The 16,087-nt window shown below is 47.0% G+C and overlaps 1 protein-coding gene across 10 annotated transcripts in view; it reads right to left on the reverse strand.

Moving 5' to 3' along the window:
- NIN (ninein) overlaps positions 1–16,087 on the reverse strand; it is a 108,085-nt gene that overhangs the window by 72,054 nt on the left and 19,944 nt on the right. For all 10 annotated transcript variants that reach the window (XM_060270724.1, XM_060270714.1, XM_060270695.1 and 7 more), the window contains exon 4: positions 2,452–2,533. In XM_060270724.1, coding sequence (XP_060126707.1) covers positions 2,452–2,533 — 82 coding nt within the window. The remainder of the gene's footprint in view (positions 1–2,451; positions 2,534–16,087) is intronic.

A 16,087-nucleotide genomic window follows, 5' to 3' on the forward strand; every position in this document is an offset into this window, starting at 1 on the left:
AACTAGACGGACCGAGAGCCTGGCTCAGGGTGCGCTCTTTGTTATGCTGCAAAAATAACTCAAGAGCAGTCTTTCCCAGCTGTTTTCAGACTATAATTCCCATCATCCCCGACCACAGGTCTTTCCAGCTAGGGATGATGGGAGTTGTAGTCCAAAATCAGCTGGGGACCAAAGTATAGGAAACTCTGCTCAGGAGCCTCAAACAGCCAAGCCGGCTGGTTCATAATAATAATAATAATAATAATAATAATAATAATAATAATAATAATAATAATTTATTATTTATACCCCGCCCACCTGGCTGGGTTTCCCCAGCCACTCTGGGCAGCTCTTCCAACAGAAAAATGAAATAAAATAATCTATTAAAACATTAAAAGCCTCCCTAAACAGGGCTGCCTTCAGATGTCTTCTAAAAATCTGGTAGCTGTTTTTCTCTTTGACATCTGCAGGGAGGGCGCCACTACCGAGAAGGCCCTCTGCCTGGTTCCCTGCAACTTGGCTTCACGCAACGAGGGAACTGCCAGAAGGCCCTTGGCGCTGGACCTCAGTGTCCGGGCAGACTTCTTTGCCCAAAGAAAGGCAAGTGGTTTTTGTATCTTTACACAGTAAAAACTCATTCACATCTGCTCAGACGTAAGCCCCAGCGACTTCAGTAGCACTCGCTGAATTGTGTGACAGGTGGAAATGACTGCCATGAGAAGCGGTGAGCCCTCCTCCGCTGGAGGTATCTGACTTGTGGCTGGATGACCTACGTGTCAGGGATGCTGTAGTTGCCCTGCAGTGCAGATCCTGCAGTGAACAGCGGGTGAGACACTGGGCAGCCCTTGTCAAGGCCTCTTCCAATTATGGTTCTAAGCAGGGGCGGCTAAGCCACAGTTTGGATGCCTGATCCAGCCTCACAAGCACATTTTTATGGACTCCCCAAAATACCAACAACAACAACAACAACAACAACAACAACAACAACAACAAGGATGCAAATCACCCCCTACCTGATCAATCATTTGACTGGAAAGGAGGCCATGGTTGCATGATGGCCATCAACTTTGAGGTTGGTTTTTTTAATATAAAAAATGCTTTATATCGATTAGATTTATAATTTAATAATAATAATAATAATAATAATAATAATAATAATATATTATTTATACCCCACCTATCTGGCTGGGTTTCCCCGGCCACTCTGGGCAGCTCCCAACCAAATATTAAAAACACAATACAGCATTAAAGATTAAAAACTGCCCTGTACAGGGCTGCCTTCAGATGTCTTCTAAAAGTCTGGTAGTTGTCTATTTCTTTGACATCTGATGGGAGGGTGTTCCACGTGGGCGCCACTACCGAGAAGGTCCTCTGCCTGGTTCCCTGTAACCTCACATCTCACAATGAGGGAACCGCCAGAAGGCCCTCGGAGCCGGACCTCAGTGTCCGGGCAGAACGATGGGGGTGGAGATGCTCCTTCAGGTATTCTGGACCGAGGCCGTTTAGGGCTTTCAAGGTCAGCACCAACACTTTGAATTGTGCTCGGAAACGTACTGGGAGCCAATGTAGGTCTTTCAGGAGTTAAAGTCCTGTATACCTGATACAGGACTTTACCTGATACAGGACTTTACCTCGGTCCAGTATACCTGAAGGAGCGTCTCCACCCCCATCGTTCTGCCCGGACACTGAGGTCCGGTACCGAGGGCCTTCTGGCGGTTCCCTCGTTGCGAGAAGCCAAGTTGCAGGGAACTAGGCAGAGGGCCTTCTCGGTGGTGGCGCCTGCCCTGTGGAACGCCCTCCCAACAGATGTCAAAGAGGAAAACAACTACCAGGCTTTTAGAAGACATCTGAAGGCAGCCCTGTTCAGGGAGGCTTTTAATGTTTAATAGATGACTGTGTTTTATTTTTCTGTTAGAAGCCGCCCAGAGTGGCTGGAGAAACCCAGCCAGATGGGCAGGGTATAAATATATTATTATTATTATTATTATTATTATTATTATTATTATTATTATTAAAGGGCGTTAGACAAATTCATGGAAGATTAGGCTATCAACAGCCACCAACTGCTTTACCTGTGTATTATCTCCAGAGTCTGAATTGGTAAGCCTCTGAATATCAGTTTCTGAGGCTCAGAAGTGGAGAGGAGGCTGTCATGTTCAGATCCTATTTGCAGGCTTCCCATTCGGGCATCTGGTGAGCCCCTGTGAGAATGGGATGCTGGACTAGACGGGCCTTTGCTGTGGCTCAAGGTGGATCTCCTCATATTGTCAAGGCCAGGGTTAAACATTGCCCAGCTGCCCTGCTGCTGGGGTGGGAAGCTGCCGAAAGGGAGGACCCTGAATTCAGAGCAAAGCAGTGCAAACCGAGAAGTTCTGGAACACCTTCAGAAATGGATCCGAGCTCCGTCACGCTCCCCCCAAATCACCTCCCTGACTGTTGCCAGAATCCAAGCCTATCCATGATCTGGCTTACCTGGTTCTTGGAAGGACTCTTCATTCGTTAATGTCCTGGACAAGATGAGGATGAGGGCTTCTTTAAACTGGTCAAAGTGGACCTTTTGGGGAAAAAAAGGATAGAAAAACAACAACAATGTTTTCAGCAAACTCAGTCTGGACAAACCTTTGCAGTGCAATATGCACCCAGATCTAGCAAAAAGCGCCTTGGGCCTGACCTTCCAAGCATCCTGTGGCCTTTCCCCCTCGTTACCTCTCCATGCTTATATCCCGATACTTCCCAGCCTGTGGCCTCCAGCTCCTCCACCCCGAGCCAGACAAAGGATGTCCACTGCAAAGGCACCACTCTGCCATGCTGTCAGGGAGTTGAAGCATTTTAAGGAGAATAGGAATCTCCTAGCAACTCTCAGCACCCTGTAACAAACTACAGTTCCCAGGATTTTTTGGGGGGAGAAGTCCCGACTGTTCAAATTTTGAACTGTAAGCTCATTGGGGCAGGCACCTGCCCCCTCGTTCTCTGTACGGCACAATGCACACTGACTAAGTTGTCTTAAAAAATGGCTTTCTTCTGTTCCAGAGATGCAGCTATGACAGCCTCCCACAACAAATGTGGCTGCTTCCACATCAAACCTTTAAAGGACATTTCCCCCCCTTCAAAGAATTCTGGGCACTGTAGTTTAGCTCTCACCGTTCCAGCACCCCATGTTCCCAATGCCTCTAATTTCTTCTCCTTCTCTCCCTCCCCTGCTCTAACAATGGATTCAAACTACAAGAAAGAAGATTCCACCTAAACATTAGGAAGAACTTCCTGACAGTAAGAGCTGTTCGACAGTGGAATTTGCTGCCAAGAAGTGTGGTGGAGTCTCCTTCTTTGGAGGTCTTTAAGCAGAGGCTTGACAGGCATATGTCAAGAATGCTTTGATGGTGTATCCTGCTTGGCAGGGAGTTGGACTGGATGGCCCTTGTGGTTCAACTCTATGATTCTATGACCATTATTATTATTATTATTATTATTATTATTATTATTATTATTTTGCAAACCACGCTGCCCAGCTTAGAATTTCAGGTTCTGGAGGGGGGGGGGGGAAGCAAGACAGGTTTGAAGCAACCTGAAATCCTCTTGCTCAGGTTACACTTTTAATGTGCTTTCCCCCAAGCACTTTCCTCCCCACCCCTCCCTGAGTCCTACTTCTTCTTCTTCAAAGAGTTATGAAAAGCTCTGTCCAAGCAAGCTTCAAGTTTATTCCGAATGAATGAATCCCTTGCCAGCTTTAGCATAGTGGCAGCTGAAAGCTTAGCTGCTCTGTTGGGCCCCGGGGCGCTATGGAGACCGGTGCCCTAGCAAGCAAACATCTCTCCATGAGCAACATGGAAACACCCATTGCGGTAATAAAATCACAGAGCAATCTGTGATAACCCCCAGTCACCAAGACAAATGGCTACTCATCCAGATGTTGATGTTCTTCCTACACATTAGGAAGTGGTTTCTGAATACCACTGGCTGGGAATTGCAGGTGGAGGGGAGTTGTACTCAGCTGGTTGGCCACTGGGAGGGCAAGATGCTGGAATAGGTGGGCCACTGGACGGATCCAGCAGGCTCTTTTTAAGTTCAAATTCACCACTTTGTTTCTAAACAAAAGGGTTGCCAAAGATGTCACCTACAAGATGCCTCCACCATCATGACTGAGAAGTCTAGCAACCAGTACAAGATTCCTGCAGGTCAATCTGGACACTTAAGGCACGCTGTTCCTTGGGTAACAGACCCTTTTCTTCACCTGCACTTCACAAAGTCCAGGGTTGTGCCAGGTACTCCAGACATGCTCTGGGGCTTGGCTCTGGCACATGCTTTGGAGAAGACTGAACTACTCTGCTCATTTACTATACAGTCGTACCTTGGAAATCGAACGGAATCCGTTCCGGAAGTCCGCTTGACTTCCAAAACGTTCGTAAACCAAACCGTCAGGCGTTCGGGTTCCAAAGAACGTCCGCAAACTGGAGCACTCACTTCCGGGTTTGCATCGTTCAGGAGCAAAAACGTCCGAGTACCAAGGCACTTGGGATGCAATGTACGACTGTATTTATTTCATATACAGCGGTACCTCGGTTTAAGTACACAATTGGTTCCGGATGTCTGTACTCAGGACCGTCTTAAGCACCCCTGGCGCCGTGGAGCGACGGATCCCTCTGGGGTCCCCCGCCCTGTTTCCCAGCGCGGTGGGCAGGGAGGTGGACGCAGCGTGGCTGCCACAGGCGCTGCTGCGCAGCGGGCAGGCAGGCACAGCGCGGTTGCCGTGGGCGCAGCTGCGCGGCGAACCGGCGGAGCGGCCGGCCAGCGGGTGGGCGCAGCTCGCGGCGCCCTCCTGACGGACTGGCGACGTGGTGCCCTGCGCCACCCAGCCTGGCCATAGGGCCGGCCCTGTCTGTACTTAACCTGAAGCGAACTTTCCCATTGAAAGTAATGGAAAGTGGATTAATCTGTTCCAGACGGGTCCGCAGAGAACTCAGTCTGAAAGTACTCAAACCGAAGCATACTTAAACCGAGGTATGACTGTAGGCTATAGCAGACGGAGAGATGGGTCTCTCTATCAGCTCTACTGAGAAACCAGCAGTCTTTGGCTCTTCCTCTCCTTGAACCGTTTCCAGTCCTTCTGGTAGTTGCAAGATTAAGAGCAAGTGCCTGTGTTTTCCTTCTCCCTCCTAAAAACTTTTCCTTTGGTGCCATGTCTTTTAGATTATTAGCCCAATGGCAGCAGGTGTCTTATTACTGATATCTGTAAGGCATTCTGGAAGCCTCCCCCCCCCTTTTTTGGCTAAAGAGTGGAATAAAAATACTTGAAATAAATTACTAATCATCCGTTCATACTTTCCCCTTTTCCTCCTGAAATAATTAGATCTCGCTCCACTTCCATTGTAACTTGTTAAAAAATGAAGCAGAATTCTGCACTTGCTCCGTTATGCTCCATATACTAGATAGAGAGGCTAAATGAAATTGATTAACAGCAGATTCAGGGCAGACAAAAGGGAGCCCTTATTCACACAATGCAGAGTTAATTTATGGAATTTGCAGCACTGGAGGTCACGGTCCTGGGCAGCTTTAAAAGGGGACTGGACAAGTTTATGGGATGGAGGGGGAGGAGGTCTGTCCATGGCGTCAAACAAAATTCATAGAGATGGAGAGGTCTGCTAATAGTGTCACATTAAATTAGCCCCTAGAGTAGATTTTGGAGACACCCAGAAATTAGGAATTATCCAGAAAGCTCAGCCTGGCTCCTGGAAGTGATTTAGTCCTGTAGAAAGCTGTAAGCTGTAGACGCTTTATGTAGGCAGTCCTGTAGGCAGGGAATGTTTGAAGTTTTTAATGTTTGATGTTTTATCTTCTTTTTAATATTCTGCCGGGAGCCGCCCAGAGTGGCTGGGGAAACACAGCCAGATGGGTGGGGTATAAATAATATAATTATTATTCTAATAAATCATTGTTATGTCTTTGCATTCATTCTGATAGGAAGGAATCTCCTTGCTGATATAAGATACCGTGAACTGACAAACCGATTAAACGTACGAGTTCCTAAGTGTTTCCCCAAACAATTTAAGATGCAGAATAGATGCAAAACAGGCCATTGTGACAAATGGGTTGATGGCAACAGCTTTTTTTTTAAAACTTGATGAAAAATTTCCTCAGGAAGAATAAATCTGGATTAAATTAGGCAGGGTGGGACTCTCCTTCCCTGGAGGCTTTTAAGCATAGGTCGGGTGGCCATCTGTCCTGGATGATTTAGTTGAGATTCCTGCATTGCAGGGGGTTGGACTAGATGGCCCTTGGGGGTCCCTTCCAACTCTTAAGATTCTATGATACAGCCTGGCATCTTGAAGCTAACAATGGACGTGTGATTGCTGTGAAAAGCCCATATGCATGAAGAACCCTCATCCCACAATCAAAGCCCATTTGGAGGTACCCAAAGTTATGTACAGTAACCAGTTATTAATTGAAAGGTTTGAGAGACTATTAGAATATAGAGATTCTCTGGAAGAAGTCTATTAACTCAAAGGCTTGGGGGGGGGGGCTCCAAGCAGCACTCAACTGATGGAAGTGGGATCTACTTTGGAAAAGCTCTTATGCCATAATAAAAAATTTTAAGCGTCACAAGTGACCTCGTCGCCTCTGTTAGTGGTCTTCCCAGCTACACCGGGGGGGGGGAGCCCCAAAGTACTTAAGCATTTCTTTGCTCGCTTCCCCACCCACCACCCCACCCCAGAGCCCATCATTGTTTTGTCTGTATCAGGCTGTTGCCATCTAGCAATAGAGACCTCACTGCCGTTATCACAAGGAGTAATTAAAAGCAGCCTCGGAAAACCTGCTCTGCCAGGAAACTTCATACAGAGGGTCTCATTTGCACATTAATTGCTGCCATTCATCCTACAAATATTGCAAAGCGCTCCCTGCTCTCCACAAAAAGGGCAGTTTGCAGCGAGGAGGAAATTTTTTCCCTGATTAAAAAAAAATGCCTTGACATTTAAGCTAAAGGAGTGCGTGCGACTGGCAGAGAAGCGAGCGAGAGATGAGGCAGGCTCCTGTGCATTGCAATTATCACGAGGCCATCCATCCCCCCTTCCCCCCACAATGCACTGGCTCTTCGGAATATATCACGGCGGCACACCTGCCAATGTTTGACGGAGGAAATCAGGTACCCCCGCGATTTGGGTGCTTCGCGATTTACGTGCCATTTAATCAAAAAGGCCCACTCAAAGCGCCGACAATATTTCAGAAATCCAATCAACAATAAAACCAACTGTCACAGCTAATAAAACACCAAATACTTAAAAATGCAGCCTGTGAACTCCGGCCATAAAGCGCTTCCAGGCATCTTCAGCATTTCACAGGTTATCTTATTAACCCATCACAACAAACCTGCAAAGCAGGCCAGCGTTATTACTATTGCTGTATTTTTATCACCCAAAAACACAAGGGCACAGATCAGTTTTGGAGCTGACTAGGGAGAGGCCCTCTCCCTCTATAAGCAGGCTTGCTTCTTATGCTTGGAAGATTATAGAATCATAGAATGGTAGAGTTGGAAGGGACCCCAAGGGTCATCTAGTCCAAGCCCCTGAAAAGCAGGAATTGCAGCTAACATGCCAATGGGTTGACGGTAAATGAATAATAGACCCATGGAAATTGTGGTTGGCCCAATCCTGGCAACTTACACACGTCCAACTAATCTGGTGCCACAGAAACAAACAGGCCTGTTAATGCATGAGGCTATTTTAGTAGGGTCATTAGGCTCTCTTATTCTTAAGGGCCAATTGCTTCTGAATGGAAAAGCACATGAATTTGACCTTTGAAGAGTTTGTAAGTAAATCATTTTTAATTTACCAAACGTGTGGCCTAGCGGAAAAGGGTAACTTTGGAAGTGACTTAGAAGGGGTTGTTTTAAAGGTCTAACAGCCTATATTTCCATGCTTTACTTAGCAGTATATTCTGTGATTGTAAATCTCTGCTGGCGCTTTCTCATCAAAGAGTACTTGCCCCAAACCTGGATCTAGGTACCCAGGGAATTCTTCTTTTATTTTGCCATATCTAGTATTTCCCCCTTTAATCAAAATACAAAATACCAACCTCCTGCAGCACCTCAACACGTTGCTAGACAAACTCCCATCGTTCCTAGCCACTGTCCATTGAAATTCAACAACATCCAGAGAGCCCTGCGTCAGGACTGCCCTTCCATCACCTACAGGCTTGGGATGTTAGAACCCCTGGGTCATATGAGCCATACAAAGCTGTCTTTTTGCAGAGTCTGATGGGGATCAAGCCTAGAATGCCCACTCTGACTGGCAGCAATTTTCCAACTCAGCTACCCCAAATCCCTTTTCTTAAAAAAAAAACTGAAGATGACAATGATTGAACACGGGCCTTCTAGATGCAAACGGTGAGCTCTGCTATTGAGGTCTGATCCCCTTTCATCTGCTGGAGCATTTTAATCAACAAGAAGAGATTGATTTAATCGACCACCGAAGGCAGGAAGCAAAGCAAGCACAGTACATAGAACTCCCCCAGTATTCATCGAGGGGAACCTTAAGATCTTGATAGCATTACATTGTGTCACTCAATGAGAAATGGTCAAATGAGGGCATATTGTTTGTACGTATTCAACAAAACACTCATTGTCCTCAAAGGAGGCTGCAGCAGCAACCTCCCCTCAGAAGCCTTGGAGGCAGGCTGGTTGATTCATTCCCTCCCCCCCTCCCCGCCCCATAAGTGCCCCCACTTTGGCCAAGTCACTGTTGATTGTGCAACCGGACTGAAGTTGTACAAGTTGTGTTGACAAAGAGAAAGGAAAGAGGATGCAGAAGGTTCCTCATTTTGGAGGAGGAGGAGGAGGAGGAGGAGGAGGAGGAGGAGGAGGAGGAGGAGGAGGAGGAGGAGGAGAAAGTGGTGGTTTCTGCTTTAGGGTTTTAACTACAGTCTTGGAACAGCAGCTGCAGCCAGAACAGATGGCCGGGGTTTGCGGCGCACGAAGCAATTTTACCGTGACCAGCACTGAAAAGGGAGATTAGGAGCAGTGAGTTTAAATCAAGTTCGGAAAGGGAAAGAGAGAGAGAGAGAGAGAGAGAGAGAGAGAGAGAGAGAGAGAGAGAGAGAGAGAGAATGAATGAATGCCACAATTCAGCAAGGCAAGGTCGGATGAACGATGGAGCAATAGCATCGCTACTCCCCAGGGGAAACATGTGCTGTTGGGATCCACTGCTCAGAAATGCAAAAGATTCCCTGCTTGTCTTCAGTGCCACAACTTGGATGAGCCAGTGTGGTCATAGAATCATAGAGTTGGAAGAGACCACAAGGGCCATCCAGTCCAACCCCCTGCCAAGCAGGAAACACCATCAAAGCATTCTTGACATATGCCTGTCAAGCCTCTGCTTAAAGACCTCCAAAGGAGGAGACTCCACCACACTCCTTGGCAGCAAATTCCACTGCCGAACAGCTCTTACTGTCAGGAAGTTCTTCCTAATGTTTAGGTGGAATCTTCTTTCTTGAAGTTTGAATCCATTGCTCCGTGTCCACTTCTCTGGAGCAGCAGAAAACAACCTTTCTCCCTCCTCCATATGACATCCTTTCATATATTTGAACATGGCTATCATATCAGCCCTTAACCTTCTCTTCTCCAGGCTAAATATACCCAGCTCCCTAAGCCGTTCCTCATAAGGCATCGTTTCCAGGCCTTTGACCATTTTGGTTGCCCTCTTCTGGACACGTTCCAGCTTGTCAGTATCCTTCTTGAACTGTGGTGCCCAGAACTGGACACAGTACTCCAGGTGAGGTCTGACCAGAGCAGAATACAGTGGTACTATTACTTCCCTAGATCTAGATGTTATACTCCTATTGATGCAGCCCAGAATTGGTGTAGTGGTTAAGAGCGGTAGACTCCTAATCTGGGGAACCGGGTTCGCGTCTCCGCTCCTCCACATGCAGCTGCTGGGTGACCTTGGGCTAGTCGCACTTCTCTGAAGTCTCTCAGCCCCACTCGCCTCACAGAGTGTTTGTTGTGGGGGAGGAAGGGAAAGGAGAATGTTAGCCGCTTTGAGACTCCTTCCGGTAGTGATAAAGCGGGATATCAAATCCAAACTCTTCTTCTCCATGACTGGCCCACTAGCTTGGCCGTACTGCATGAAAGCACCCTCATTTGTGGTCAATCTGAAGCAAGACTCGCCAAAAGTTTATTTGGAAAACTGGACTCTTAAGTCAGGGGTCGGCAAGGTTTATCTTGCCTGGGCAGGGTCGGTCCCGCAGAGTTCCCTCCGTGGACCGGATTGCACGCGTGCGTGAGCATGCACGCCTGTGATTTCCGACGTCTGCGCAGACGCAATTTCTGGCGCCCCAGAAGTGAGTCCCCGCACTGCGCCAGTTTAGCGCAGTGTGCGAGTGGGCAGCTCGGTTTGGGGGCAGCTCGTGGGCCGGTCAAACAACCTCCACGGGCCGCTTCCAGCCCGTGGGCCTTAGGTTGCGGACCCCTGCTCCCAAGTCCTTCCAAACAGGGAAGGACTGTAGTTCAACAGTAAAGCACCTTCTTTGAATCATAGAATCATAGAGTTGGAAGAGACCACAAGGGTCATCCAGTCCAACCCCCTGCCAAGCAGGAACACCATCAAAGCATTCTTGACATATGCCTGTCAAGCCTCTGCTTAAAGACCTCCAAAGAAGGAGACTCCACCACACTCCTTGGTAGCAAATTCCACTGCCGAACAGCTCTTACTGTCAGGAAGTTCTTCCTAATGTTTAGGTGGAATCTTCTTTCTTGTAGTTTGAATCCATTGCTCCGTGTCCGCTTCTCTGGAGCAGCAGAAAACAATCTTTCTCCCTCCTCCATATGACATCCTTTCATATATTTGAACATGGCTATCATATCACCCCTTAGGCAGAAGTTCCCAGGGTCAACCCCAGGTGTCTCTAGAGAAGACTGGGAACATCTTCTGCCTGAACTCTTGGAGAATCGCTTCTGCTTAGTGCAGACCATACTGAGCTGGGTAGATTAGTGGTTCAACTCTAGTATAAGGCAGCTTCTAATATTCCTAAACTTGTACCATTTCCCACATTTTCCACATCTTTCCTCTTGATAATAGTAATCACAAAGGGGGAAATGTAATTTGCAAAGAGGTCCTAAGGCTTCTTCCATATTTGAATGCATCTTCCCATTTCTAAAACTGGCAGAGGCCAGTGGTTCCTCCACATCCAGCAACCAATCTGGGGAAAATCTATGCAGCTTGGGCAATGCCACGTAGTAATGGGGCAAAGAAAACTAGAGTTATAAAACAAATTTACTGGAGAATGGTAGACTACAGACTAGACAGGGGTCAGCAAACTTTTTCAGCAGGGGGCTGGTCCACTGTCTCTCAGACCTTGTGGGGGGCCAGACTATATTGGGGGGGGGGATGAACGAATTCCTATGCCCAACAAATAACCCAGAGATGCATTTTAAATAAAAGCACACATTCTACTCATGTAAAAACACGCTGATTCCCGGACCATCCGCAGGCTGGATTGAGAAGGCGATTGGGCTGGATCCGGCCCCCGGGCCTTAGTTTGCCTACCCATGGACTAGAGGGCCTACTAGTGGTCTAACCTCCAACCAAAGGAGGTCACGTGACGCACAGGTCAGCTGACACTGGCCAGACAACAGTCTGCTGTGACAACTATCTGCCTGCCAGATTTGGCCCAGCAGGATGGTCAACCGCAGACCACACTCACTGGATTAGGATTTCAGGTGCTGTTTGATAGGGAAAACCAAGATAAGAGTGAAGAAACCTAAAACCCTCCTCGTCAAGTTACATTTTTAATGTTCTTTTCAAAGTGCTTTTGATGTCGTACTCAGCTTCTCAACCTACAGAGAACTCTACTCCGCAAGTCTCGTGGTTTTTAAAAATTGATAATGCAGAAGGCGATGTTTAGGTTATAAAGCAGGAGAAAGGAAATTCAAGGGTGCCCAATCTACTCCCAACAGAGGCTGCGATCTTGAACCCACTTAGGGCTTCTCTGTCCTGTGCCTAGAATGCATTTGTCCCAACTCTATCCTTGGGGAAACCTGCTTTTTAAGATTGGCATTTGCTCCAATTCAGCGGGAAAAAGTGGGTTTCCCTGGGGGAAAGAGGCTGGATAAGCGGAAGTGTAGCTGAGCCCCTACTTGGGAGTAAGCCCCACTGAATTCAGCAGACCAACCTCCGAGTAAATATCATGAGGATCTAGGGCCGGGCAATGTATCGATCCATAGTCCAAAATCAGTTTGAAGTCCACACACTGTGATAACATTTCATAATATTTGTCAGGGCGATATATTGTGACTCAAAATGTGTGTATGTGTGCTATGTAAAAAAATGTGATATGGGATAAACTGTGGAGCTGGTAATCATCTCTCATGATTCCTGCTGCCCCTGTTGCTCTGTACAGTCGCACCTCTGCTTACGTATCCCTCTGGATGCGTAAACTTCGGGTTGCGAATGTGGCAAACCCATAAGTGTATACGTCTGGATTTTGCTGCGCACGCATGCACAGAAGCGCTCTGCGTGCCACATGCATGTGCAGAAGGGCGCCTCCAGTTTTGAAGTTTTCGGGATGTGGTTGGGCCTCTGGAACAGATCCCATTCATAACCAGAGGTGGCGGTTGTTGTTGTTTAGTCGTGTCCGACTCTTCGTGACCCCATGGACCAGAGCACGCCAGGCACTCCTGTCTTTTTGTGTTTTCTTGTAGAGTTTTCTTGTAAACAATGTTTTTCTTGATTTTTGCTGTCTTTGCTGTTGAGTCGTTTAGTCGTGTCCGACTCTTCGTGACCCCATGGACCAGAACACACCAGGCACTCCTGTCTTCCACTGCCTCCCACAGTTTGGTCAGACTCTTGTTCGTAGCTTCGAGAACACTGTCCAACCATCTCATCCTCTGTCGTCCTCTTCTCCTTGTGCCCTCCATCTTTCTCAACATCAGGGTCTTTTCCAGGGAGTCTTCTCTTCTCATGAGGTGGCCAAAGTCTTGGAGCCTCAGCTTCAGGATCTGTCCTTCCAGTGAGCACTCAGGGCTGATTTCCTTGAGAATGGATAGGTTTGATCTTCTTGCAGTCCATGGGACTCTCAAGAGTCTCCTCCAGCACCATAATTCAAAAGCATCAATTCTTCGCGATCAGCCTTCTTTATGGTCCAGCTCTCACTTCCATACATCACTACTGGGAAAACCATAGCTTTAACTATACGGATCTTTGTCAGCAAGGTGATGTCTCTGCTTTTTAAGATGCTGTCTAGGTTTGTCATTGCTTTTCTCCCAAGAAGCAGGCATCTTTTAATTTCGTGACTGCTGTCACCATCTGCAGTGATCATGGAACCCAAGAAAGTAAAATCTCTCACTGCCTCCATTTCTTCCCCATCTATTTTCCAGGAGGTGAAGAAATGGAGGCAGTGAGAGATTTTACTTTCTTGGGTTCCATGATCACTGCAGATGGTGATAGCAGAGGTGATGGGACCAGTGCCCATTATCTTAGTTTTTTTTGATGTTGAGCTTCAGACCATATTTTGTGCTCTCCTCTATCCTCTAACCGGAGGTACCACTGTACTATAAAGTAACAGTTGTAACAATGTGTTAAAGGTAAGTAAAATGTGTAGGTTTTAGATCCCTAAGTAGTAACAGTTGCCAGGACATTACCTAATTTGCCTCTTCATAGTTACATCCTCATTTCAGACATCGGGATATAACAATATCGTGATGTTTAGCTGAGCAATTCTCCTATACCAACTCAATATCGTCAGCTCTGACTGGCAGGAGCCTTTGGTGAAGAAGGATTTGAAACCGGGGCCTTCTGCATGCAAAACCCCTGCTCTCCCAACCCAACTAAGGTCCTTCCCTATAGAGCCGTGGCGCTGTATGGCCGGGGGGGGGGGGGGCATAAGAGAGATGGAAGGAAAGCCACATTAAGATCTTTTTTACCCCACATATGCAGGTAAGCTACAGTCACGTGGAGGTGCTGGGAATACACCAAGCCCAGGAGCCATAATTGGAGAAGTCAAAGAACAGCAGTACATGCAAATCAAAAGGAGCCACAGCCAAAATGGGACAACTTATGCATAGCGAGTTTGCCTTGTTCTCCCCCCACCGCAGTCAGAAGCTAATTGAACTTCTGGTCGGTGGCTTCCTTTGATGCTGTGCAGAGAAGACTCGGGTACCCAATTTGAGAAGGAAGGTTTTCTGCGAGTGAGTATTCTTATTAGCACAATAAAGCGTCCCGTTTCAAGCCGCTCATTATTTTCCACCAGGTTTCCCCCACCCACCCACCCCGCACCATGGAAGTCCACACGCCCTTCAAGATGTGGGAATCTTCCTCTCTCAGGAGAGGGAGCCGGCTTCTAACACTTCCCTCCCTGTCCTTGGGTGGGGGGGGGGAGAGAAAGGCTTCCTCCACTTCAAGCAGTATAAAGCTCATTTCTGCTCAACCCCCCCCCCCCGCCACCTCCCTTCCTGGAGAGCTTGGCACAGCGGTCTGGGTGCAGAGGCTACCTTCAACGGAATTCCAAAGGAAGAGAAGGAAATGGGGGTTCTGAGGGAAGTTGAGGGGAACAGCATTCATAGCAAGAGCTGTAGTGCCTTGCAATTGTATGAGCATTTTTTGCAGTTGTAGTATTAGGTAGAAATGACCTTGCACGGGATATTGAGGGACAAATAATGATAGAAGTTCCATGGGCCATGATTGGAATTAGTTTTAAGATGGTTTCCTTCTAATGACAGCAAAAGTGACCATCATTATTATGATGGATGAAGCAACCGTGTAAGGGATTATTAATTATTATTATTAATTATTATTAATCATTATTATTTATAACCCACCTTTTCCCCAGAACAGGACTCAAGGCAGCTTACACAAATTAAAGGTAAGCAGATAAAATACGAAGAGCTAAAAACATATAAAAGAGACAGGTAGGTAGCCGTGTTGGTCTGAGTCGAAGCAAAAAAAAAAATTTTTTTCTTTCAGTAGCACCTTAAAGACCAACTAAGTTTTTATTTTGGTATGAGCTTTCGTGTGCATGCACACTTCTTCAGATACACTTGAAACAGACGTGTCAGACCCTTATATATATATACAGAGGGTGGTGGGGGTGGGTGGGAATGGGTGATGGGCTGATAGGAGTGGTAAACCTGTTGATGGCTGTTAACGACTGCTGATGACTGCAATAGGTCCTGCGGGGGGGGGGGGGTGGAGCAAGGGCTGAGGCGCTAAAGAAAGCTTGATCATGCATAATGAGATAAGAATCCGATGTCTTTATTCATCCCAGGTGGCTCTATGGTTTTAAGCTTGGTAATGAGTTCCAATTCAGCAACTTCTCTTTCCAGTCTGTTCTTGAAATTTCTCTGTAATAAAACAGCTGCTTTGAGATCTTGTATAGAATGTCCTGGGAGATTTCAAAGCAGCTGTTTTATTACAGAGAAATTTCAAGAACAGACTGGAAAGAGAAGTTGCTGAATTGGAACTCATATATTAAAATACAGATAATGAAAAAGGGAGGAGGTTTATGGAAGGGGTATGTACAGTATCTCAAGGACCTAGGCAGATGAACAGGGGTGTATCTGCACTTGCTGTAGCTATGGAGGTCTGGGTCTGGATAGCTGGATAGCAGATGACCTGGGAACCCCATGCAGGCTACAATCTTCTGCGCCATGACTCAAGGAAAGTAGGAAACCACTATAATAATTACCTTTGAGACCTGCTGCCCTGCCTGACTAAGGCATCCCTTTTTCACACCAGGCTAGGCAAGGAATCGCCAACCTTGTGCCCCCCTAGATGTTCTTCAACTCCAACTCCCACCATCCGTGACGGCAGGGCTGATGGGAGTTGGAGTCCAACAGCTCCAACCCATCCTGTGTTCATCGCTTTGGTCCATCTTGAAATATACAAAGGACTGTCAAGTGAAAGATGGAGCAAGCTTGTTTTCTCCTGCTCTGGAGAGTACGAACTGAACCCATGGATTCAAGTTACAGGTAGGTAGCCGTGTTGGTCTGAGTCGGAAAAAAATAAAAAAATTCCTTCAGTAGCACCTTAAAGACCAACTAAGTTTTTATTTTGGTATGAGCTTTCGTGTGCATGCACACTTCGTCAGATACACTGAAACAGAATCCACCAGACCCTTATGTATATTC

The sequence above is a fragment of the Zootoca vivipara genome, chromosome 1, assembly GCF_963506605.1.
Source record: "Zootoca vivipara chromosome 1, rZooViv1.1, whole genome shotgun sequence".
Classification (NCBI taxonomy): Eukaryota; Metazoa; Chordata; class Lepidosauria; order Squamata; family Lacertidae; genus Zootoca; species Zootoca vivipara.